The sequence below is a fragment of the Haliotis asinina genome, chromosome 15 (assembly GCF_037392515.1).
Source record: "Haliotis asinina isolate JCU_RB_2024 chromosome 15, JCU_Hal_asi_v2, whole genome shotgun sequence".
Lineage (NCBI taxonomy): Eukaryota > Metazoa > Mollusca > Gastropoda > Lepetellida > Haliotidae > Haliotis > Haliotis asinina.
Window position 1 is genome coordinate 47759328 of NC_090294.1, and position 24829 is coordinate 47784156.

Sequence of the window (24829 nt, forward strand, 5' to 3'; positions counted from 1 at the left end):
TACAGTAAACTGGCTGAAGAACTGTTAAACGCAGCCGAATTTGCGATGGAAACGAACCAAGTCACTGAGTGCGTTGGAGCATGACGAGGCGCATGTTAATTAGCACAAATGGTAAATAAAGCAAGCGAGGGACCTATCCCTGTTGGGATAGTACTCCTGGTCTGACGAGTAGGAGAACATCCCATAAAACCTCGGTCGAACAAAAGTTGCAACGGGCAAACGGGAATGGCTAAAATAGAGACCACAATATTAAAACAAAATATGCTAAACTGGGTAGGTACACTTAAAACTACTCGGTAGGTTCATTTTCCAAGCGTAAGGTTTTGCCCACGACAGAATGTACTCAACAACGTAAATCTTGATAACATACCGTATGTCACCTACAAACAAACACAGTTTTGGTGCTTTGTGTTTCCTTGTAAAAAGTAATTATTCTGGCATATTTTCTTTTATTTTATTTATTTATTTATTTTCTGAATTCGCAAAATCAAGACAAAATCAGTTGAATTTTGTGTCATGATACTCAAAATGGCACTTTCATTCATTTACATCCTTTACATTGGCAGAAATAATTCAAAATGAGTTGAAATTTCTGTCACGATACTCATAAATGTACCTACAGTACAGTGATACTTTGTGACTGAGGTGGAAGACAAGTACACCCTACTCGAGACTGGCTCACAGAAGGGGAACCTCTGCTTATGGAGTCTAGTGGATAAACGTATGTCCAAAAGGTACTCTAGCAATGTTTTCTTATCTGCCACTTGTAGATAAAATGTATTTAATCAAAACATTGCAATGTTTTCTTTCTTAAAACTTAGAGATGTTTAATTAATCTCTCAATGTCTTCCTTGATACATAGAGGTGTTATGCCAAGACCCTTTGATCATTTGGTAGTGTTATGATAACAATACAATAAGTAAGCAACTTACTTACTTGACTCAGTTGACTTAACTTAGTGTCATGATACATTACCATATAATGCTGGACATGATATCACTTGCCACTATCCTGGCTGTAAAGCGTGTTAAGTGTACCAGGACCGTCAGGAAAAACCAACATGCAAATGCATTTGCATGTGATGAAGTGCCTTGCAACTGTAATTCATTACTAAGGCACATTTACTAAATTGAAGGTATATGAAGGTAATGACCACTAATCCTCTAAGTGGTTTGTTAATTACTGTTTAGCATGTGATTACATCCATAATTAAGATGCCTCGTTAACTAATTAGGTCTTAATTGACTGAGTCATTGTTGATCGCTGTGTTTATTGCAATTGTTCTTATACATTCATGTTTAAGGTAAGTATAAATAAATAATAAGTAATGCTGCACAAGAATATGGAAAATGCACATATATATTTGTTAATTCACTAGAATTAAAATGGTCTCATGATTGACATGTAAAAATAAACAGTAAAAGTGTGTTTGTACTTGAAGGACGTACATAGATATATATTGATGTAATAAACATCAAGTTTTGCCTGATATAACTTCTTATATCTTTTTTCTATGCAAATAACGTAAGGCCATTTTGACTCTTTGGTGTGGCCATTTTGACTCTTTGGTGTGGCCATTTTGACTAGGGGTTTGTGGCCATTTTGACTTGGAAGATTTGTGTCCATTTTGACATGTGGCCATTTGGACTAGGACCCTGCACAGATACTCAGTTACCGGAATATTTGTTTTTACATCTAAATATGTTTGCCTTCAGATTGGTATGGGAAATTCGGCATTTGCGGTACACATTTGTGCATCAACCTGAATCTTGGAGAGGTTAGAGCAGGACTGCCTTTTAAAATCGAGTGGAAGGAATACATTATTGTCGCTTGCTGTGAATTTTGGTGTGTCCTCATATTCAGTTCTCTGGACCTTGTATGTGTCCAGATTGTGTCTTAGTGGAGACTTTGAGGTCTGAAATGAGTTTGTTGCTCTACATTTCTCACACAGCAGTTTGTGAACATCTGTAAGGAAGGCACGCCTGATAGCAGGACATATCTTCATACCAGCGGAGAGCCTCAGTTCTTCTCATTGATTCTTGGGATTGCGACTTGCCATGGAAATAAGGACAGGGGTGTTTGTCTTCCAGGTCCTCAATGACCCTTTACTTCGCCGGCGGTTACGAATGCCTGTTATTTGCCATCGTGTATTTTTCCGAAAGCCAAGAGAAGTTAATTTGTGTGTTCAATGTGAGTGCAGAAAAATGTAGAGCGTACTCTGTAGTATGAAATGCGTAGGCCAGTGTCTTGCGCCTTTGAAACAAGTAAACGTGCGACTTATAGACATTTTTGGAAGCGCGTGCTTTACATGTACATTCCAGTATGCTGTTTGGACCAAACTTATATAAAATTATCCTGGTACTGCGTAATTACTGCTCATGTAAATATACTCATCGAGACAAATAAGGGAACACATGAAAATGTTCCTTTCTTCTTTTCCAGGTTTCTTCATAAGGTATGTTTTGCACTATGGGTGACATTCTGGAAATAAAGGAACACTTGTACTTTCATGTGTTCCCTTATTCGTTTCTATGAGAAATTAATTACATTAAATAAGAATATATTAATCCTGATGTAATGTTTTCAATGTATTCCGACAGTTGCACGGAATTATATTAACGGCAACTTTCTACTTTCTGGCAAGATTCAGATGTCCGGAAATTCGTTTGTCTGGACAAAGTGTAAAACACATATGTGAAAAAAATCTATTGTCGCGCGTTGTCGCCCTCACAAAACAAGCGAAAAGTTGCAACATTAACCAAACTGTGACTACAATACGGTAACCCCAAGTCAGCGAGCCTGACCACCCAATCCCGTTAGTCACATCATACGACAAGCATGATTTAATGAAGGCCAGTTCTAGCCCGTTAATCAACATTCACTCATACAAGCTAAACATTATTCGGAAAACAACTTTAGTTAATTACATCATCATCCTCATGCGCATTGTCCTCCTGTGAGACATTCAAGGTGTATATCCTCATTCCACAACTTACATAATTGAATATATGTGATATTAATCGATACCTTTGTTCGTCTCCAGTTACCTGTGGCTGACGGGATGATGTACATGCGGCTAGGGCATATGCAGGTAGCAAAAGTACTGTAACTCACCATAGTCACGAGTATGGTGACCTACCTTCAGTTGCTGGTGATATCCAGCTCATTTCTATATTGTCTTGTCTATAGAATTGTTTAAGTTACAGTTACATGTGTTGTGTTTAATTCTTTTTTTTTGCGATAATCTAGTTATACTATCCCTCGTCAACCATGTTTAGTAATTAAACTGCGTTATGAATATCACTCGCTCATCCTCATGCATTCAGAAAGTAGACAGTGTTGTGAGGTAACAATTTCAGCTTGTAGCCACCATCTTTACCTTGTTTAGACAAAGAAGGCATGTACCGGTAGCCATGGCCTTTGAGTTTCATGACAAACAAGCATGTACATGTCAAAGTGTCGGTATTCCCCATTACCAACGGAGATACACGGTTGTGCATCAACATAATGATTGGCATTTAATTAAGCCAGACATTCGCGAGGACCCCATCTCAAATTCAGCCAATAATAGCGCCTGGAAACAGCACATATATGTGTGGAATGCCACCAACAGGTGTACATTATACATTCTGTCATATGCTTCACTTGTTTTATGAACTCTTACATCTATATGCGCGATTTGAATGCATTACAATTTAATGAAAAGTAAAATAGTAATGCTCTATATGCGTACGTTCGAGTATTGATCATGCTGTTCGTAGGAACACTGCATTGGTATGTACAGATTGACCCAGTTTGTGTAACAGGTCTCTCTGTAAGCCTTTGGAAACAGACCCGTGAAGATGGTCATTAGAATTGGTCTTTAGGGTGTTGATTGGTCTTCGTGTTTGTCGTAAGAGTTGACTCCGGGATTGTGTGGTCATGTTCGCTGTCTTGGTTGACACATGTCATCGGTTCTCAGTTGCGTAATTGAGGTTCATGTTGTTGAACAAACTATTATTCTCTTCCAGATTCGATTACTTACAGCCCGCCGTCATATAGCTGAAATATTGCAGAGCGCGTTATTAACCAGCCAAGCAACCAACTGTCCTATGAAAGCATGATGTGCATAAGTTGCAACTCATATGAACATATTCTTTTGGAAATTCTATGAACAAACGTTGAGGGTCGTGGTTTAAAACTTCTCAATCTGGTAGTACAGTATCCCTATCTCTCCCAGAATATCAAATGGTCAGTCCCGTTTGTGTGCTGTTTTTGCGAGAGAAATACAAGGAGAAACTGATACGGCATGTGGTAGGTCCCTAAATACTACGAATAATGAACACGTACTCTCGTGTCGCTATTAATAAGTATATTACTTTTCAACGCAATGCTAAACCCGAGTTCCTCGCCTCCTTCACAGTCATGACGATGTGTCCATACAAGTTCGACCGATATCATATAAAGCTGCATTTTCTCTAAATATTACTGTCATCTTCTACGTCAACGGGTTCTGCCATGTTTCTACATTTTGGACATACTGGCTTTCTGAGTTTTCTCGTTTTGGACGTAGAAGGTGCTGTCATTCTAGAGTGAGTGAGTGAGTGAGTGATACATGTAGGACTTTTTTTTTGTTTTCTAATCTATGCACATCTAAGGTGTTTAATCCAAACTAACGTCCCAACTTACTTTAATCATCACAAATACTTACAATGTTTCATAGATTATAATGGACATTGTTATTCTTCCATACCGAAAGATAAGTCTCATTAACCTATTCAGACAATGACCTACTTTTCAGACGATCCGAATTTTCTCGTGTGAATATGTAAATTGACACTACAAACACCTCTGGTTAAACTGAATTCCATTTCCTTGTTTCATAAGAAAATGGTATTTACAAATGAATTTTAATTTTATACTTTAATTGCACCGTCATTTTCTACTTTATGTCGAGGTTGAGGCAGCATACCTTAACTATGGAATCACAGATTGCCCCTGTCTAATGAGGTCGTAAAACGATTTACAATGCATCTGGCTGACTGGTTAAACCTGTTATGTGTTGTTTTGCGTTTATTGAACGTAGTTCTGTAACGCACAATGAGGATGATGTAATATCAGATCCGTCAGAGACCCCTAAACTTTTCTAGCGGTAGAGCCCCGTTTTGATATTTCCACGATTTCCAGGTTTCCGTTTATCAGAGCTCGCTGTACGACACAACACGCCGTACGACGTATTTACTAGGATTAGAAGGAGCCTAGTGTTGCAATATACAACTGCGTGGACTTATCAAATCACACTGATTAATATTTTTGCATCCAGTTAAATGACATAGTCTATACATACTGGACTGGTTATCGCATTAAGCTGCGCAATAGGACAGAACCAAGTAAACAGGAAACGAGACTGTTCTGTAATCAATGTTTTGACATGTAAGGACTCACTGATCACTATGGGCATGCTACAAATCAATGCTATATTGATCACCGTACATAGATGCAGCAGGGCTGCGTCAGTCACACACACACACAAAAGAAACTGCTTTGGAAAGAGTCCCGCCCGTACCACCCTCCTCTTTTTTTAGTAAGAAATGCGGTCCCGGGGATTTATTCCCCTATGTAAAATTCTAAAAAGGGGCGCTGGTATAAATTTTTGGGGGGTTAAAGTGTTTGATGGGGGTTTAGAAGTTTGGGGGCAATATTCAAAAAGTGGGGAGAGGGTCGGTGATAAAAAATGAACCGCCTTTGTCGTTCAACTCTGTCTCCGGCTTTGCTCCGCACGGCTCTTCTCCTCACCTGCAACTTCCTGTGAATAAGCATACTACTTCCATACATCTAATGTTAGTGGTGTCAGCATTCAAGTGGACAACATAACTATCAATTTTAACTAAGAATCAAACTAAGTCTGAGAGAAATGTCGCTTGTGGGAACCGAGCCCGTGTCGTATGGTCGAGAGTCCTCCGTTTTATCTCAGTGCTACTGCGATTGGTGACCAACAGAGCGGAGCTTATTGTATTTAGACGCTGGTTTGCAAGCTTACGCCTGGGTTGTATTGTATTGTATCAATTGACGACCTCATATCAGAAGTCTCGGTAGCTCCGAGGAACAGTGGAGGTGCATTAAGATATGAGGATAGTGAGTTCAAGAGATCGAACCTCAAATTCGTGAATTTTTATTTTTGTCTGTTACGGTGATGACAGATGGAGGTAATACTGGCATAAGAACGAATTGTAGTAAAGGAATTGTGAAATTTGAATGAGAGATCACCTGGTTTGCTTTTCCCATGCATATGATGATTTTGGTACGAGTTGCTTGTATGTAATGACGTCCCATGATTTAATGCTTTATTAATAAAATATAGACGTTGTCGTCATTCCCATGCAAGACCCGAGCTGAGTGTGGTACACATTCCCGGTGTAAGAGAAAACCATGTCATCATCCTCAAAACCCTGCACCTAACTCCTGCAGACCCCTTCAAGTCTTTCTCACCTCCACGCTCTCCCACACCTTCAGCTGTTGATGCAGTGTGATGATTTGCAAATAATGCGCCATTTCCAGTAATGATTATTTGTATTTAGTACCAGATCCCACCACCGGTGCCTGTGCAAACCTGATCGAAGACGGATGGTGGTGCATCAAAAGGCAACTACCGACAACACACACTCGGCGACATTACTTTGCCCTACATCTGGCCGCATATCTGTATCACTGTAGTGCACAGAAAGGCATTTTTTATGCAAATCCTAGAGGGCATTTGCTCCATTTACTCTGGAGGACAGTAGAGGTACGTTGTACTTTTCTTGAGTATTGATCAGTTGTGAGGAATATAGCATGCAAATGACGATGTTGTTACGCTGACCTCAACCTATCTGGACACCCGTTCGATTCCCGAGGCTGAATACGGGAACGGCAGTTATTGCAGGTCATATATTGTTTGTCATGTCTTGCGCACATTATTGATGGTATAACTAGTGATTACTTTGAGTGACAGTTCATAAGACAAAGTTTGGGGATGGGGGCGGGGGTCCGGGCGGAACTCTTACCACTGCTTTTGTTGTTCTTCAGTGGCCGACGGTTTATTAGTGATGACAACAGGTGAAAACAACAACCCTAAAACAATCAGGTGTACAACACAATAGATGTAGCATCTATTGCTATTGAGACATATATGCACATATTGTTCATAAATGTGATGTAACGTTATAAATTAGTTGCTAGAGTAACCAATTATTGTGTACAAAATGTCTTCCATTTGAGTTACATCATACTAGCATATAAACAATACATAAACATACCAGGTGTGTGGGCCTAGGCTTATTTCACACCTGGAGACGCTGTTGTCTCTGTATCAAATGCTTGTCCGTAGAGAAAATAATAATAATAATACTATGTACAGACATGCTAATAACGAACATATACAAAGAATCCTCAGCAATGATATAGTATTCAAACATACAAATTTGGCTGTAGCTGAGCAAGATATAAAACAATGCAAGAATAAGATCTCATTCATTCATTCATTCATTCATTCATGGTTAGAAAGCTTTACTTGTGTTCATCTGTTTATCACACACCTTGACATTTATTAATCATGTTATTAACATTACATTATAATGAATACAGAGTATTTATAGGGCCATTTACACCAATAAGAACATTTGCACCAATAATTAAGGACCCAAGTGGGAAGGGCTTATGTAATTGTATTGTGTGGTGAAGATGCGGTAAGCATGCTCAGTGAACTGGCTGTGAGTGATAGATAAGGCAGGCTGAGTAATAGGTTAAATAATATAACTAAAACTATGCAATGAATTTTGGAGATATACAACATGTTAAAATATACAACTGTCACTGCCACATAGAGACAATCACAAGACAAGATTTATGAAACACAAAAAAAGCCAAACACAGTTGATTGGCATTGTAATTTGATGTTAAATAATGTTGTAACTGAATTGTTCCTGTGTAAAAATCATGAGAGGTTCATCAAACTGTGTTTTAAGAATGTTTCTACAAAGTAGTGTTAGATGACGTAATTCGTGGCGTGGTATGTACTTTTCTTCAAAACTAGAAGTCAAGAGCTAGAGATCACTCCAGTATTCTTTGAAAACTGTTTAGTGTGTGTGAGTCAGTTTAGTTTCTTGCCAGCAAAATCACAGCGGGTTAAACTAAAATGGGGTTTTCACACTGAGCCTTCGGTGTGACGATCGAAAACTTTGCCCACTTTTACACCACCGACCCCATTCTTCGGACTGGTTTGGCCATAGAGTGGCGAGAAGCAAAGCATAGCAATGTGATCAGGGCCACATGTTTTGTAACATTTTTTGCGCATATTAGTTCATAAGGAAAACACACACAAATAAAACAAAACCCAAACAAATACCCCCACCCCACCACCCCACCACCACCACACACACACACACACACAAAATAAAAAAAAATCCAGAATATTCGAAACAAAAGAATAATCTAAAAATTACAAAAACAAAACATAGCAATGAACAATAACACTTTTCATGGAGAGTAAGATCTTTAATGAAAACATTAGATTCTGTAGATTCAGGTTTTGCCAGCAAGTATTCCAAAGTTGTAGTTACTAGATTCATAAGTGCATATTGTAATACTGCATACTGCAGTACTTCGAAAGAGGAGTTTATACACATGTAATTAATTGACAGTGACGGTTATACATCATTTAAATACTTTATCCAGTGACATCAAATAAATTTTAACAGTTTCATTTTGTGTCTGATCTGGTTTGTACAGAATTAATACTCACTCCAGAAATGCTATTTTTCAAGTTCAGTCTTAATTTATTCAAGTATTCATGGAGCAGACAGGGTAATAAGCATACCAACATGAATGCATTATTCATATTTACAACACATTTGCCCTCGCTCCTGTCATACACCGAGGAACCGCATGCTCACAGGTGCTGAGAGGCACAGGGAAAGACTAACTAGCGTCCTCATCCAGCACTGACATCAACGACAGAAGATCTCAGGCTCTCTTTGGTTCAGTGCACTGCAGGTAACCATATCAAAGTGGAGTGAAGTCCCATTCTGATAGAAAATGTCGGATCGTTACAAGGATGCCAGGTTGAACTTCAGTCTTCGGAAGACCATGACACCGCAGCAAATAGCAGACATGTATAACGACTTCGCCGACGAGTATGAAGAGGTATGTAATGTGTGTTAGTCTCTCTCTCTCTCTTTCTCTCTCTCTCATTATCATTCTTCTTGTTCATGTTTTCATCTCATAATAACATAGACGTATTCAAACACTACTTAAATGGCAATGCTTTTGCTAAGTACGTCAGAGCTAAAAAATACAAACCATCAAAAAGACTCATTAGAAAGTTAATGACGTTGTTTAAGATATAAGTTTCGCTATCAATAGCCACAAGCATAATGTTTATTTCTTACATTTACATGCTTTTCAGTTCATGTGTTACTAGGAAACTTAAAGAACAGCTCTTCACTAAACCAACAATATATAGCATGGAACGTGTATCGACTATATAGAAGACACCTCATTCATTTTACTATTCTGGTCAGCTGTTCTGTGAAGCTTGTACTCTTTACTACCATCGTTGCTAAGTAACCAGTGTTTATCACCGACTTGATTACTTTTATTACTGCAAACGAAACGACAAGATACATCATGGATGACAAGTTTGTTTTGTTCATCACATTATAATGCGACGCTCCGGTATGGAATCTCATGCTGCTGTCAAGTTTGTCAAGCAGGTATTATCAGAGTTATTGTAAGCCATACTGCTCTGGTACTCGTATCTCGCTGAATTTTGTACTGTCGTAATTATTTTGCATTTATTTGTATTTATATGTAATCAAATAATTCTGATAACTACTTCAGTCATTTTATGAAATTTTATTTCATCTGTATGTGGTGGACAGGGGTTTGGGAGGTGTGGTTGTTCTGGACACAGCAAGTGTCAAACAAACAATTATAAATGTTTCAAAGCCAAGCTGGAGTGCTACAGTCGCTGCCAAAATAGTTTTACGTTTTAGTGACAGTATGTGATGTTGAAATTGTGATCTGCTTTTGTAGATTAAGTTATTTAGTGGAATTTCATGAAATGATCGAAGTCTGTTGACTGTTCTTACATAAAACGAGGCTGAGTCCCTTAGCCATTTCCCGAAATGACTGAACTTTTAAGTGACATACTTTAACACAGATCTAGACTTAGTACTGTAAGCACAAGTGTTATGATCGGTTTGTGTAACGGGCCCAGATCTTCAAGTATAGTTAACATTATACATTCTTGACCAAAACAGATGGTGAGCACAAACTCACGGATAACCGTTAGCATCATTCTCCAAGCGGCAATATAGCTAAATATCCAATAGACAGATCGATATTGATCTTATTACTTGTTTCACAGATCTCCTTTCCAATTTTTAGCCTTTGGATATCTCTTTGATTGGGAATACGGTGTCTTTCAATCAAACGTACTGATATATTGACAGTTTGAATTGATTTGAAATATCATGCTTGTTCCAATAAACACTAGCATTACATCCACACATTCATTTTTATTACACCGTCACGCAGAAGACCCAGGTTCTATTCCCCGCTTGGGTACAGTGTTTGAAGCCCATTTCTGGTTCCCCCAGCCGTGGTATTGCTGGAATATTCCTAAAAACTGTGTAATGCTAAACTCATTCATTTTAAACCCAAAATGAGGGCTACATAACTTATGAAATGCCAAGTATTTTAACTGGCAAAATGTAAATCATATATTTGGCAAATGGTTGTTATTTTTTCTTTGAAAATGCAATAATGTATTTATTCAGTGATTGTGTTTTCTTGAAAAGACATTGTATTTGTTTCCTGCATGTATTTGGAGAATACAATTCCAGTAAATTGCTTGGCAGAATAATAATACGACCATTGCAACCATAACACCGTCTCATATCTTGATGTATTTTAGCGAGCAGATAAATCACTTTTTCCATGACATGTGACAGTCTCAGAAGAATAAGCCGTGAATATGACAGAAACAAAACCATACAATTACCTTTTGGTCACATCCTTCTGGTCGCTATAACAAAAACCAAGCTGAGCGAATTTACTAAACATAATCAAACATACCTTTTCACATTCTGTTTTCTTTAATTAAAAATAGGTTTATACCAGTAGGTCTGGCTGATTTTCAGAGTGGCTGGTAGGTCTTAAAAGTTATCTGTGCTGTTGTCTGGTAGTACGTGATATAAATGTTTCGGGAGTTTCCTACACTGATACAGATACATGTCTCATCTCATGTTTTTTCTACAGAAAATGTCTCTTTCCTCAGAAAGTTTGAGCTTGGCCAACGTTACAAACACCAGATGCTTAGGTATACTTTGGACCAGTGTTAAGAGTATTTTGATTCCTCGCCAGGATGAGAAATTTTAGTTTATTAAGTATGATCATCGATGCAGAAAATAGTGATGCTTCGGGCTTAAATGAAAATAGAGTGGAAGCTGACTAAACCGGCACTTATTGGGACTGAAGAAATAATCCGTTTTAAACAATGTGCCGGATTGCAGAGCTGATGATAAATGTACAATCCACGAACGGGACTGAGATTTTACGCGAATGTTGACAGTTTGCCGGACTGGACAGATGTCGGTTTTCACTGTAAAGTTTGGAAGAGAAGCATTGGCTGCAGGAAACGAAATCTGACTGAAAATATTTGAAATGTTTAAAAGGAAATATTTGGGGTGAGAAAGAAAATGAAAGAGTTTCCGATAAACAATTGGAAATCAAGCCAACAGAGAAAAAAGGAATTAACCAACTAAGATATGAAACACTCTGTGTGTCTCTCTCAGTTGGGTTTGTTGGAAGATTTGGAGCAGCATGTGTTCAAATTTTGTTCAATTTTTCTTGGGATAATTGGGCATGATGTGGCTAATGAATGGCAAGTTTAAAAAAAATCCTAGCCACAAATGTGAAAAACATTTCAGATTTCCCAGAGCCTTTCAGCAGCTTAACGCTTGGTCCTACGCTTGATATGTATCTTTTACCTCCTGTTACACTACAGACAGCTGCCTTTTCACTACCATGTTTCATGATAGCATTTCGTTCCAGTGGTTTGCTCCTTGCCTCTGCCATCTTTTCCCACAGGTACACTTAGGGTTAGGACTACGCTCTCACCTTCGTATTCAAGAGTACATGGCTGATACCTACAAAGAAGACCAACGTGCGAATCTTCGTGTACTTGACGTCGGTGCCGGAACAGGTTTAGTCGGGGAAATGGTAAACTATTGGCTCAGAATAAACGTCTCTGTCGATACGAATAAGTGGATTAAACACACGTTGTATACTGGTTAGTAATAAAATACAATAGCTGTGAAGTAATGGTTCTTGTTTCAGCTGTCAGAGTTGGGTTTTGTGCAAGTTGATGCACTGGATCCAGCACGCAAGATGCTGGATATTGCAAAAACTAAAAATGTCTACCAACGACTGATCTGCTCCTTCCTGAACAAGGACAGGATTGATGAAATTGAGACAAGTAAGTGATAGTGAATAAAACAATTAAGGAATAAGTAACGCTATTTATCGGTGTACATGTCATATTTGTAGGTTTGCAAATAAATAATTATTTTCTGTACTATAAAATATATGGCAGGATAAGAATCATATTAGATGCATTGACAGGTTGTCATTGATGCACACTGCATCCTTACTGCAACGGTCTGTGCACATGATGTCTTTCACAACATTGTCTGGATGATAGTCTATTTTTGTGGCCTTCATCATTTTGGAATAAATTAGCTAAATGCTTTAAACACCAAACAAAAAAATAGACATGTCTCTAGGTGTCGTCTGATGTATCAGTGTAATAGAGTGAAACCGACTCAATGACCCATTTCAGTATACAGTAGATGATTGTTTATGAAGAAGCACAGTCTCCCAAAGGGGTAGCTTGAGACCAGTACATGAATCGACATTAGCCGACAGGTAGAGTGACAGTCTCTCTGTTTTCAGATCAGTATGACTGCATCACTGCTGCAGGGGCGTTTAATGAGGGTCTCATTCCTGTGTGTGCTTTCCATGAGATGGTCAGAATCGTGAAGCCAGGTGAGTTCTCCCTCTATCACTGCTCGTCAGAAAACAGTGAAGGGCCAACAAACATTTTGTATATAGCGTCAGTACAGAATATCCTGTAGCACCTTCTGGTACCAAAGTAAACATAGCTGTGAAAACTTTCTGAATGAACCACTTAAATCAGTGATGACACCAGGTTTTCGCGAAAAATGTAAGCATGTCCTGCCTACTGGAAGTTATCGTTTGTAGTCTAATGTAGTTTGTCGAACAAGCCTTCGTCGTTGAGTTGGAGTAATACTTTGGGACTTCATGCAACAAAAAATATACTTCACTGAGGAAATTGTGTGTAGCAGACACAAACAGCAGGGCAAGGGGTGTGTAGCAGACACAAGCAGCAGGGCAAGGGGTGTGTAGCAGACACAAACAGCAGGGCAAGGGGTGTGTAGCAGACACAAACAGCAGGGCAAGGGGTGTGTAGCAGACACAAACAGCAGGGCAAGGGGTGTGTAGCAGACACAAACAGCAGGGCAAGGGGGTGCTTATACTTTTTTGTAGACATGTAGTGTCCAATGGAATCCACATATAACAGAGACTACTTATTATGGTGTTGCTGTTTCATGTGAATGCCGTGGTGTGTGAGACCATGCTTTTGGACAGTGGTGCAACTGCAATGAATTATACCTTTCAGGAGGAAGAATAGTCTTCACGATTACCGATAAATATATCCAAATCACTGACGGCTACCGAAATGATCTTCTTCCCTTCATTCAGAAGATGGCGGATGAGGGTGTTTGGGATGTAACAGCAATTCCTCTTGCTGATGGCGCAATTCATCTTCAAGATGGTCCTGGGACCTTGTATAGTTTCAAAGTCAACGTGACCGAGAAAATGCACTAGATGACTGGCTGACATAAGATGGTATCAACATCATAAAATTCACATTGTTTTAAGAATCGTCGACCATGAACTACTCAAACGTGATCTATGGGAACTTATCGATCGTCTGGACAAATTTTGTGGATAGTTTATTACGATTTTATTACCCGTAAAACAAACTAAATACTGAGATCTAACAGCCATTGGTGCCTGGCCCAGAATCCAACAGCACAAGTCTAAATTTTTACATGTCAGCCATGAATGTAGGTTGACTGTTTCCAGATATTTTATGTAAGAAATAAATATTAATTCGGATATGTTAATAAATGTGTGGGTAGATATGAATCGTTACGTTATTCGTTTTAAGATTCCTGTGAGCCGTTGCTGTGACCCCTACCATACAAATCACCTCATTTTAAGGGGGCTGCAGAAACTGACAGTAGATGTCGTGAAATATCTGACTACAGTAAACGCCAGCAGAAACATTTACCTTTTTTATGGATTACTTTAACTATGAAAGATATGTTAGAAGACATTAGTTTACAAGAAATCTTAACAACTTAGCTTTATGAAAAGGTGTCCTCAGATGCATTCACATTTAGGTGAAACGCATCTTTTCCAGTAAAGTTTATATTGTGCGGTCATTTTCGACCATGCGGAAATAAAGCAACAAAAGTGATTCCGATGTCCAAAAGAAAGGTTGAAATAAAATTCTGATTAAAAGTCCATTTAAAGTCCATTTTTCAGCTACCAGATGTAAACCCACTGTTATAGTGTGTGTCACATTGTAAAAGGAATCATTTCAGGCTTTTATGTTGTTTTCTGCTGATTTACGTCAGTGAAAACAAATAAAACCTGTCTTTTAAATTCTGAAAAAAGGTATTCAGGAACATCTAAGCATTATCCTTGTTGACATTTTTGCTTGCAAAGTAACATTTATCCATTTTCTGTTTACACATCGCGATATCATTCGTAATATTCAGGCAGCGTTTCCATCCATTTCCCGTGTAGAAGGATTCTACTGGGTATAAAGGGAACCTAGAATGCATGAATGGATACACAAATACAAGAAACATGCCATGAGTAACAGCTGAAGAGAGAGAATGAGGGAATGTGCAGATGAGGCGGCATACAATGCTGTTGCCAACGCCTTTGGATGCCACCATATCATGGCGATGAGACTTATTCAGCGCTGCAGGCAGACTGGTGTCACCGTAGAGTGACCAGGAAGTGGACGGCCACGCATCACAACGCCAGCTGACGATAGATAAACCCGTCGTTGAAGAAGGCGTTTAGTGTAGAGGTTGATCCACAGAGATATCTCACATTATTAGAAGAACGTTATGCAAATGAAGGCGCCAACTGCAATGCTGTATTCCTGTGGATATGTAAAGAAGACCTTTAATGACATTTAACTATGATACCTGAGGGGTGCATTTTTGGGTTGTCAGCTTGATGATGCTGACATCCGCTTTACGGATTATCCGCTGGTTAATAGGATGGTGAAAACGTTTGCATGTAGTCCAAATAGTGTGTCACATGTAATGTCATTTTAATCAAATACTAACACAATTCAAATATTGCCAACCCACTAAATTTGAGACACCAGTCACATTCTTGAAAGTCCATTTTCATCCAAATGGTGTGTCCTATGTAATGCCATTTTCATCAACCTGTCGGTATTTCTTCTTTTTGGGTTTGAGACAGGCACCAACAGCAGACTGTTTCAGTGTTAGTTCGAAATAGGCTTGGTCCTGCTTGATGAGGTGGACCAATCGGATGGCTGGTAACAAGTTTACGAATGCCATCCTTCAACATTGTTGGTCGTGCGAGGACCAACAGTCAAAGTGGTTCGATATAATATGCGATATTTATTAACTGTGGTCAGATTAACTACTGGCAAAGTGGCCGTATATCCTCATAGAAGATGGCGTCAGTAAATCCTAATCTATATAGTTACACATTTAAGAACTACCCGTAATAGTTGATCTTGTTAAAGAACAATTAATGATTCTCCCCAACGTACCCGAACGTGTGAATGATGAATTCATACCTGCTACATATTTCTTTAGCATAAATGAGTGAACAAAGTATATTAACAGTGAAATTCAAAGTATTAATCGGGTTTGTTCCTAACAAAGATGTAATATTGATGCTACAAAACCTGAAGATTTTATGTTACCTGACCACTGATAAAGTCACACATGACTCCATATGCAAGGAAACATCGATAGCGAAATTTCTCAACATACCGTGAGTGCGTGAGTGAGATAGTGAGTGAGGTTAGCTTTACACCGCTTTCAGCAACATCACGACAATGGACATCAGAAGTGGACTTCACACGATACGAGACGAACGAACAAGGCTGCCCTATTCACCCTCAACATGTCATGTCATCAACACAGATTTAGACAACGAAGGAATCAGGTCATATCGATAGTAACTATAAATAAATGTTTGATAATGTAGGTTATACACACAACAGATTGTAGTTCACTGGGAAATGAGACACCGTGTCATATTACAGAGATGCTGGCTCCTTTCCCCAAGATAATTGCCAATGAGACATTTTATGATACCAGATTCTTAAGACCGTATTTCTAATTTGGTACTGGGTTATTTTTCTACAGGACGCTGGTTAAATAGCAGATGTTTTCTCCTGTTTAATGAAAATCATGAAGCTAAATTTCCTGTAATGTGCACCTATATCTATGACGTCACAAATAGGTGGGAAGGAAAACACTACCTCACAAGCTCGGTGATACATTTTGTCTAATGATCACTCAATTCACTGCATCAGGAGATCTAGTTCCGAGTAAGGTTTTATGTGAGCATATCACTTTTTATCTTGATTTTGTATGTTTTAACACGTTGTATTGATTAGAATTCATGTAAACAAATTCTTCAAAATTCATTGCATAGTTTTAGTTATATTATTTATCCTATTACTGAGCCTGCCTTAACTATCGCTCACAGCCAGTTCACTGAGCATGCTTACCGCATGTTCTCTTCACAACACGACAACATTACGTCTTTAACACTTAGGTCTGTTTGTCTTTATAGCCAGCTTGGACAATCGCCTAAGCTTTACACCTTTTACACATTACAAGGTTTGTGGTCATTCCACATCCAATCGTCAGTGTCTTGATATGACATGTTGATTTGCTGGCACATATCTGTGGACAAAATCTTTGGATCGCATTCTGAGACGAGCATTTGATACAGACACAACAGCGTCTCCAGGTGTGAAATGAACCTGGGCCAACACATCTGGGTTATTATTTTCAGCAAAACGCATCTCCAATAAAACGTCGGCCATTTGAAGAACAACAAAAGCAGTTTCTGCTGTCTGTGCGTGACTGGCGCAGCCCTGCTATATTAGCATTGTTATCCACTCCATGTATCATTATGAGATGTGCATTTACTAGGATCAATTGACTACGTTATGCCATCTAGTTCCGAATACGTTTTTATGTGAGCATATCAGTTTCTATCTTCGCTTTGTTATCCACTCCATCTATGATTATCAGAGATGAATTTACTTGGATCAAAGTACAGACAGTATTGTAACCTCGGCCGTCAGGCTCGTAGCAAGCCGATACTTTCGTGTAAGTCCGATAGGTTGCAGAGCTTTATATTTAGGTAGTATTGAGAACCTGTCAGGCATACATTTAAGATGATGATTTGATGATTTCGGTAACTTCAACGTGGTGTTATCTTAGGAGAACTTAAAGTCTTTACTTGAGACAGAATTATCAATTGACTGAAATGTGACATCCTCATATGCAAATATGCTTTGACAAGTTTTCTGCATTGATACAGTTTGAATAATCGAGCACACATTTTGTTGTTGTTTTTCAAAATAAAATGACAATCAAATGAAAAAGAAAGAAAGAAGAGAGATTGTAAGTACCGGCATTTACAGTTACTTGCATATAATCATGACTGTAACATGTGCATACATGTCGATGGGGAAACTATCACGACAAAAGTACACCAATCAAATTCATAACATGAAGAATAACATGTTTACTGTACATGACAACTGTACTGGTTATGCTTTGTTATATCAGAATGGTGTAGGACAGAATGATCCATAGAGGGATTCCCAATTTTGAAATCGTTCTCATAACGTGTATTTTTGTCAAGAATCAGAGGAAAAACTACACTACCATAACAGAATTGTGGGTTATACGTTTCTTTCTTACATTTCTACAGTAAATTTCTATACCATATAGCTAAGCTATCTCGCAGTCCCTGAACCACATTTCTACTGAGATACATAAATTTTGTTTTGCAATTGTCTCTGTGTGTGGTAATCATGATTTGCAGTGTCCATAGTCATCATTGAGTTTTGGCGAAGAATATCAGTGTCCATTATAAAGTATGAGACATTGTGTAATCTATTATCTAACGTTGGTGTTGGGTGGTAAAATTCTCTTGACCTTCTTGACCTTTAGGAAGAAATAGGGTCTGTAAGAATATAGGGTTAACGCCTTAGTTGTTCCGTTTGTTGTTTTAGGCCGCACTGAGAGAACCGACGACATGCATTCGCTAAGTAAGCCCAATCCCGTCAGTCACCTCTTACGACAGGTATGTGCTGCTGAAGACTATTTGTAACACGGATCTTCACGGGTCCACCTTCAACGTGCGGAGATTAAGAAATATACAGCAGTATTACACAAATATATTTCTCAGAGAAGACTTTATTAAATCTCAAAATATTTTTCCGACACGTTTACTTTCAAGCTGTAAAGAAACCCAGGACCAAGGGAATGAGCCAGTTGGCCGTCAGCAAGGGGTATTGCGGTCACCTCCCAAACTCCCTCCGCTGCCATCTTGTCTATCAAGGGAAGTAAGCGACCACGGTACTCGATAGCATTATCGATGTTCTTTTGTGGAACTGTGAAAACTATCCGTCCACCTGTTGAGATAAACATACCACTGTACCCAATACTTGCCAATTAAATGAGTAATGGTAAACGTAATTTCAGTTTCATGAAGTTTGAATTCTTTACAATATATCACTGCAATAAATAACCACTGAGCACTAAAAACTTATACACTAGTGATGATGAGGCCAATGCCTGTTTTTTCTTCGTATTCAATCATTATTGCTTTTCGTGGGTAAATAACACAGGTATTGACTGAATTCACCACTCTATAATTGTTTTATTATGTAATTACCTAAAACTTCTTCTAAAATCTAAAATTTGTTCATTTAGTCAAGACGATTGACTTTATGTCAACAGTACTGTGACATGTAAACAATAGAATGACGTCATATCCTGACATCATAGCATTCATCATTGTAACTCAAGTCAATATGAGTTTTGTTCGGACCTGTGTTGGAGTCAATGTCGACGGCCATGCGACCAACTCTAGAAAACCAGGTAGACGGAAAGATATTCTTGCATAATAATTGTAAATGATACCCTAAGATGACAGAAAAAAATACGATGAAAATGATTTTGGATTATTCAATAATGATGTTTGAGAACAGAATTGTATTTGATTGTCCTTATGAAGCCATCCTGAGTAAACGTATTAACATAACTAACAGCACGTCCTCTTAACTCAGACAATTAGCAACAGGTTTGTGAAAATAGTCAGCAATAGTTCTGTGAAGTAGCTTTAGGTTATTTTATACCTAACGTGACATCCATCACAAGTTTGTTACATGAAGGCGTCAGTCTCTGTAGGCACACCCCTAATCTACTCTTTGCATCTTATTCTAATATAACAAACTAAGGGCATCACTTATATAATATTTGTATTGATCTTATTCAGGGAAAAAAAATGTGTCAACATTTGACAGAAATCAGAGGCAGAAAGCAGGAGGACGTGAGAGTTTTAAACTAATCTGCCTTGCAGTCCCTGAACCACATTATTTCTCCTACAGCTTAAAGCTAGGTATCCTTGCAATGCTAAAGCCCTAAATAAAGCAAGTGCAGATTTCCTCAGGGACACTTTCTGAACCTTCCATACCCAAGTCCTTTGCAATTTAAATGAGATTATTTATTCCTGTAAAACTTGGATATAGTCATGGTTTCTCTATAACCATAACTCTACTTTTTAACGTAAATATTTTATACTGTGTGCCTTCCTAATGCAACAATCACCAATGGGCACCAGTCAACATCCTGATATTGAAAAACAAGTGGACAATTTGAATCATCGAAGGTAATCAGTAGTCACCAAGAGTCAGTTTCAGTATTCTCACCGGGCTTAACGATTCTAATCATCTGGGGGAAGGCGTTGCATGGTACCAAACCCTCGTTAAAGGCTGCCGTTGCCGTTATGCAGTCGTAGAAATCTGGAAGAAAGTTTTCTCAATGTGGCAAGAGTATTTCCAACAAGAGACCTTGTGGCCCAGTAGGTGAGTGAGTGATGTTTCGGTAATGTTGAACAGCATTTCTGTTATGTCGACATGATGTTGGAGGAATGTGAAACACTTCAACGAATTCTTCCTCTGTTTAAATCACACAAGGGTGGGTTTATGGCCACGATCAGGGCAAAGATGTTTTCTTCGAATCCTTGAACTAATCGCAGACGACTGTGCTGATAACAAACATCACGTGCATCACATGTGACTTTTTGGGGAGCTCATTACAGTGCCATTCTCAATAGCTTCGTGAGTACTGCACTTTATCGTGTGTACTTTTTTAGATTTCAGGGGTCAGATAAAATATGTCAGCGGATCCAAGCGTGGTTAACGGTGTAATCAATCCAGTCAAACCCCTATCAAAAGAAAATGGGCACTTTTTACAAGCAATAAGTGCTCATTTTCACTTCTAAATGACATTCAAAGACTTAATAAGTGCTCGTTTACCACGTTCTCGACACCTGCGTGTTGATCCTTCTGTTCATGCACACTTCTCCATTCCCATCCGAAATGTCGTTTAGCTATGTTTACATATTCATCTCTACAATATTTCTGTTTGTATTCTAGTTGGGTAATAAATATATTACGGAGTAATGAAACTAACAGCAATTACAATCTAAACTTGCAAATCCAAAGCAAGTGTTCAATGTTATCTTGTCACTCAGCTGGTGATGTCAAATTCAATTGATCATCACATGACACAGTAATCTAAGTTATCGAAATAAATTCCTGTGTTTTTATGAGTTATTTACGCCATTTCCGTTTGGTACCTGTTTCGATTTCCTCCACCCTGTTTTTGTCCATGAATGCGCAGATAAGGCGACGGTAGACGTTTCTGTTTTGTGCCACATCCAACATTTTCTGAGCTGGATCCAGGGCATCGACGTAGGTGAATCCTAGATCCTTCAGCTGGAACAGCCAAGATAACGATCAACCAAATATATCAAAGGACGGCGCCTTGGACAGTGAAGCGCCAGCGCAGCATACGCAGGGAACCAGGCTATAAGTATTGTTTCAAAAACTAAGACCTTTCTCAGCCGGATAGTCCCGATGGGGTAGCCTAGTGGTTAAAGGGTTTCCTCGTCACGCCAAAGACCAGCGTTAGATTTCTAATATGGGTACAATGTGTGAAGCCCATTTTTGGTGTTTCCTCGCCATGATTCTTGCTGTAATATTGCTAACTCGGCATTCACTCACTTTCAAGCAGATTATTTATGTTAAACTGACATCTTATACTCCTTAGCGTTAAACCACTTAGTAGTTTGATTCTATACTTGTGTGTATAGAAGCTTGTATTATGCATTCTTTAAAATTATTATTGTAAACGCACATTTTACAAGAAGTATAATTGTATCCTGAAACAAAAGAGAAAAACATATTTCATTTCCTCCCTTCAGTGTCTGAGTGGCAGTGTATAACTGGCGTTTCTAAGGACGTGTCTACCTCGGCGACAGACTACCAACAAAACAACACTTGTCTGTATTTATGATATCACATAATACATATACCTTGTGATCAAAGAGTTGCTAGAGGGCGACGAGTACCTGCAATTGTTCACCGTTCACCACAATTCACCAATCTTAGTAGAGTGTACTTAGGTTCCAGTTTTCCCCTGTTGTAGACTCTTCCATTGTTAGGCGAAAACAATTGTTAATTTGTCAAGCCAAAACAGTAATTTCATTTGCTGTCACATTTTCATATATTTTCTAACATTTACAGGTGCTGACAAACTTAAGAGCACCAGTTCGTGTAATGACAATGGGACATAATATTCTGGCAAAACTCATCAGAAACATGGCGGAAGCTACATCAGCTATTGCACTGCTTCTTCTCTGTACTCATACACTGACGTAACATGTGCTCTCATCTTAGGTAACTCTGTTTGTTCAGAAACCGTTTCTGTTCACCCAGCAGAAAATGGGTACCGAGTTTCGATAAGTCATGTGATTATTAACCTTTTAGCTCCCCACAGGCAGCCTGGGTTATTAAGGGTAATAATAAGTGAGATTGTAGTGCTTTGAGCATGTCCCTCCTTGGCGTGGAATTCAGCGCGTTACAAATTCCCTTGTTATTATGATTATTTATATAGTTTGACCATCAAGTACCTTAGTGCCGACGAATCCTGTTCCTGCTCCAACGTCCAGAACTTTTACACTGGATCTTTCACTCTCCGGGTAAATCTTGGCCAAGAAGTCGCCGACAATTTCATGAGCACGCAACCCCTTAGCCCGTACTTCCTGGAAATTAGGAATGGCGACGAATTCAAAAGACTGAACAATGTTCTGATCATCTCAGTTTGGATGGCAAAGACGATTGATTTTTTTGTCGTCTAACGCACACTCCGAAATACTCTCTTGGACCAGACAATGCAGCGTTAAGCACCGATTTACACAAACATTATACGAAGAAAAGCACCGACAAAATCATACCATCTGAGCTCATTAGTAGCCTGGTATGACAAGTATGGGTTGCAGAAGATCAATTCCAGGTGAGGATCCACCATTCTGCCATGTGATGAAAGAATGTCTTGTTGGACTGTGTAGAATATTTCATCACAAGGGATAGATATTTTAAATCACCCACGTAGGGTCTTTTTAATGACGTTAGTTCTCATATGATTATTGCTTTTTTGAAAAGACTTACATTTGTTAAATGATTTGGAAATAGAAATTTCTTGTTATTGGTAGTCTGGATTAATCACTAAGACTGTTAGTGGCTGTACCCTCAAATGGGGTTGAAGTATTGCAAAGTATTGTCCTCCTGGAAGAGTACGTAAGTCCCAAATCATTCTATGTACATTTAGGTCTGCCAAACGTTTAATCGTAGTATATTTGTTGTTTTTAATAAGGGCTAAATTTCAGTATAATCGCCAATGGCTGAAGGGATGGTGTAAATCCAGCTTGGGTAAATACAGGCAGCAAAAGTAACGTAAGTCCCCTTTGGTGATCTGCCTTCAGTTGTTGACGATCTATAGTCCGTGATTTATATCTTCTTTCAATGCAATGTTTTATTAATTTTTCCAGCTAGTTTTATGTTCATATCTGTGATGTTCTAGTAATTTTACTGTCCAACATCGACAGGTTTTACTCTTTAAAATGTTTTCATTTTTATTATCTGAATTGTTTTCGTCACGACATGGCTGAGATATTGCCGATGTGACGTTGACTCACTCACTCACTCGACGACATCCTACCTCGTCATAGTCATCGGCGAAATCGTCAAACATTTCGGCTATCTGCTCGGTGTCATGTCTGACCGCAGCTTTGGATTGAACCTAGCTTCTTTGTGTCGTTGCGCCATTGTGTGGTGCCAAGGTTGGTCAAGGTCTTGTAGAACAATGCGACAGGTGGTGGAGTATCTGCAATATAAGTACTTGATTCTGAGGCAGTAGGGGATTTATCTCCGGAAAGATATATTATCATAGTCTTACCAGTTTTCAAATACACTTAACTATGTCATGACATGAATGGTATGGGTTCATATCTTCTTTAATATTTACAGCACATAGCTACATATACACATGTATGATAGTTGTAAATTCATACCATTCGATGTCATGTTACCAACCAGCTTCTAAACACCAATCAAGCATCTGATTTAATGATTTATTTCAGTGAAGCAAATGATGTGGCAACCCTGACAGAAACACACGAGAGTTTTCACAAGGCTTTACTCTATTTACCATGCATGACATTACTCTCAACACACGACGATGTTCAAAAACACGACACTATTCACAATGCATGTGTTCATAATGCTCGACACTATTCACAACACACGGCACTGTTCACATCACGTCACTATTCACGACACTAGTCAGAACACATGACATATTCACAGAACGACTATTCACAAAACGTGACACTTTTCACAACCAGTGAAAATGTTCACAAAACACGACACTGTTCACACCACATGACACAGTCACTATTCACAACATATGATACTGTTTACAACTAACGACATTATCCCAAAGAGTTGCCCCGATGCTTTCTTTAAACACCCTTTACAACCTGTTTGCAGTTGCATGTGTACGTAAAGGAGCCATTGATATGGACTGGAAACTCTAAACACGTGACAGAATGGGCCAGTGTGCTTGACCAGCGTCACATCGACTGTGATATCTCGGTCACGTCACGACACACTCAACATTACTGTCCATCTTCACACTCCACACAAAACTCTACTTCTAATTAGACGTTTAGCCAACAATACCATGGACCATCATCCATTGTGTGTAACATTGTGCCTGTTTTCCTCCGTTTAATACTAAAATGGTAGAGGTAAGAATGTGGAGCCTTGTCTGACCTACCTTGTGTTATCTCAATCATAACACCCTTAGTGTTACTTGCCATCTTCACACAACTCATTTCATTAACATTTTAGTCTTTCCACTAAGATATTCCTTGTCAACAGGTTATCAACCACGTTGTTCTTGCGTGACATAGCTCAGGTGGTTGAGTAGTGCAAGGTTTGGGGTTCGAATCCCAAATTACGCACAGTCTCGATCTGTCTTTTAAAGACTGGATCAGTAAA

The 24829-nt window shown here is 38.8% G+C and overlaps 1 protein-coding gene and 1 pseudogene across 1 annotated transcript; one reads left to right on the forward strand and one right to left on the reverse strand.

Moving 5' to 3' along the window:
* The first annotated feature begins 6732 nt into the window (after nt 1-6732).
* LOC137265810 (methyltransferase-like protein 27) lies at nt 6733-14247 on the forward strand. The gene is made up of 6 exons (XM_067801268.1): nt 6733-6901; nt 8912-9159; nt 12109-12240; nt 12358-12496; nt 12973-13065; nt 13721-14247. Exons 2-6 carry the CDS (start codon nt 9052-9054, stop codon nt 13927-13929), a joined length of 681 nt encoding a protein of 226 aa, XP_067657369.1. The 5' UTR covers nt 6733-6901; nt 8912-9051; the 3' UTR covers nt 13930-14247.
* Nucleotides 14248-18617: 4370 nt separating this feature from the next.
* Nucleotides 18618-23593, reverse strand: LOC137265387 (methyltransferase-like protein 27; annotated as a pseudogene).
* Between the last annotated feature and the right edge of the window lie 1236 nt (nt 23594-24829).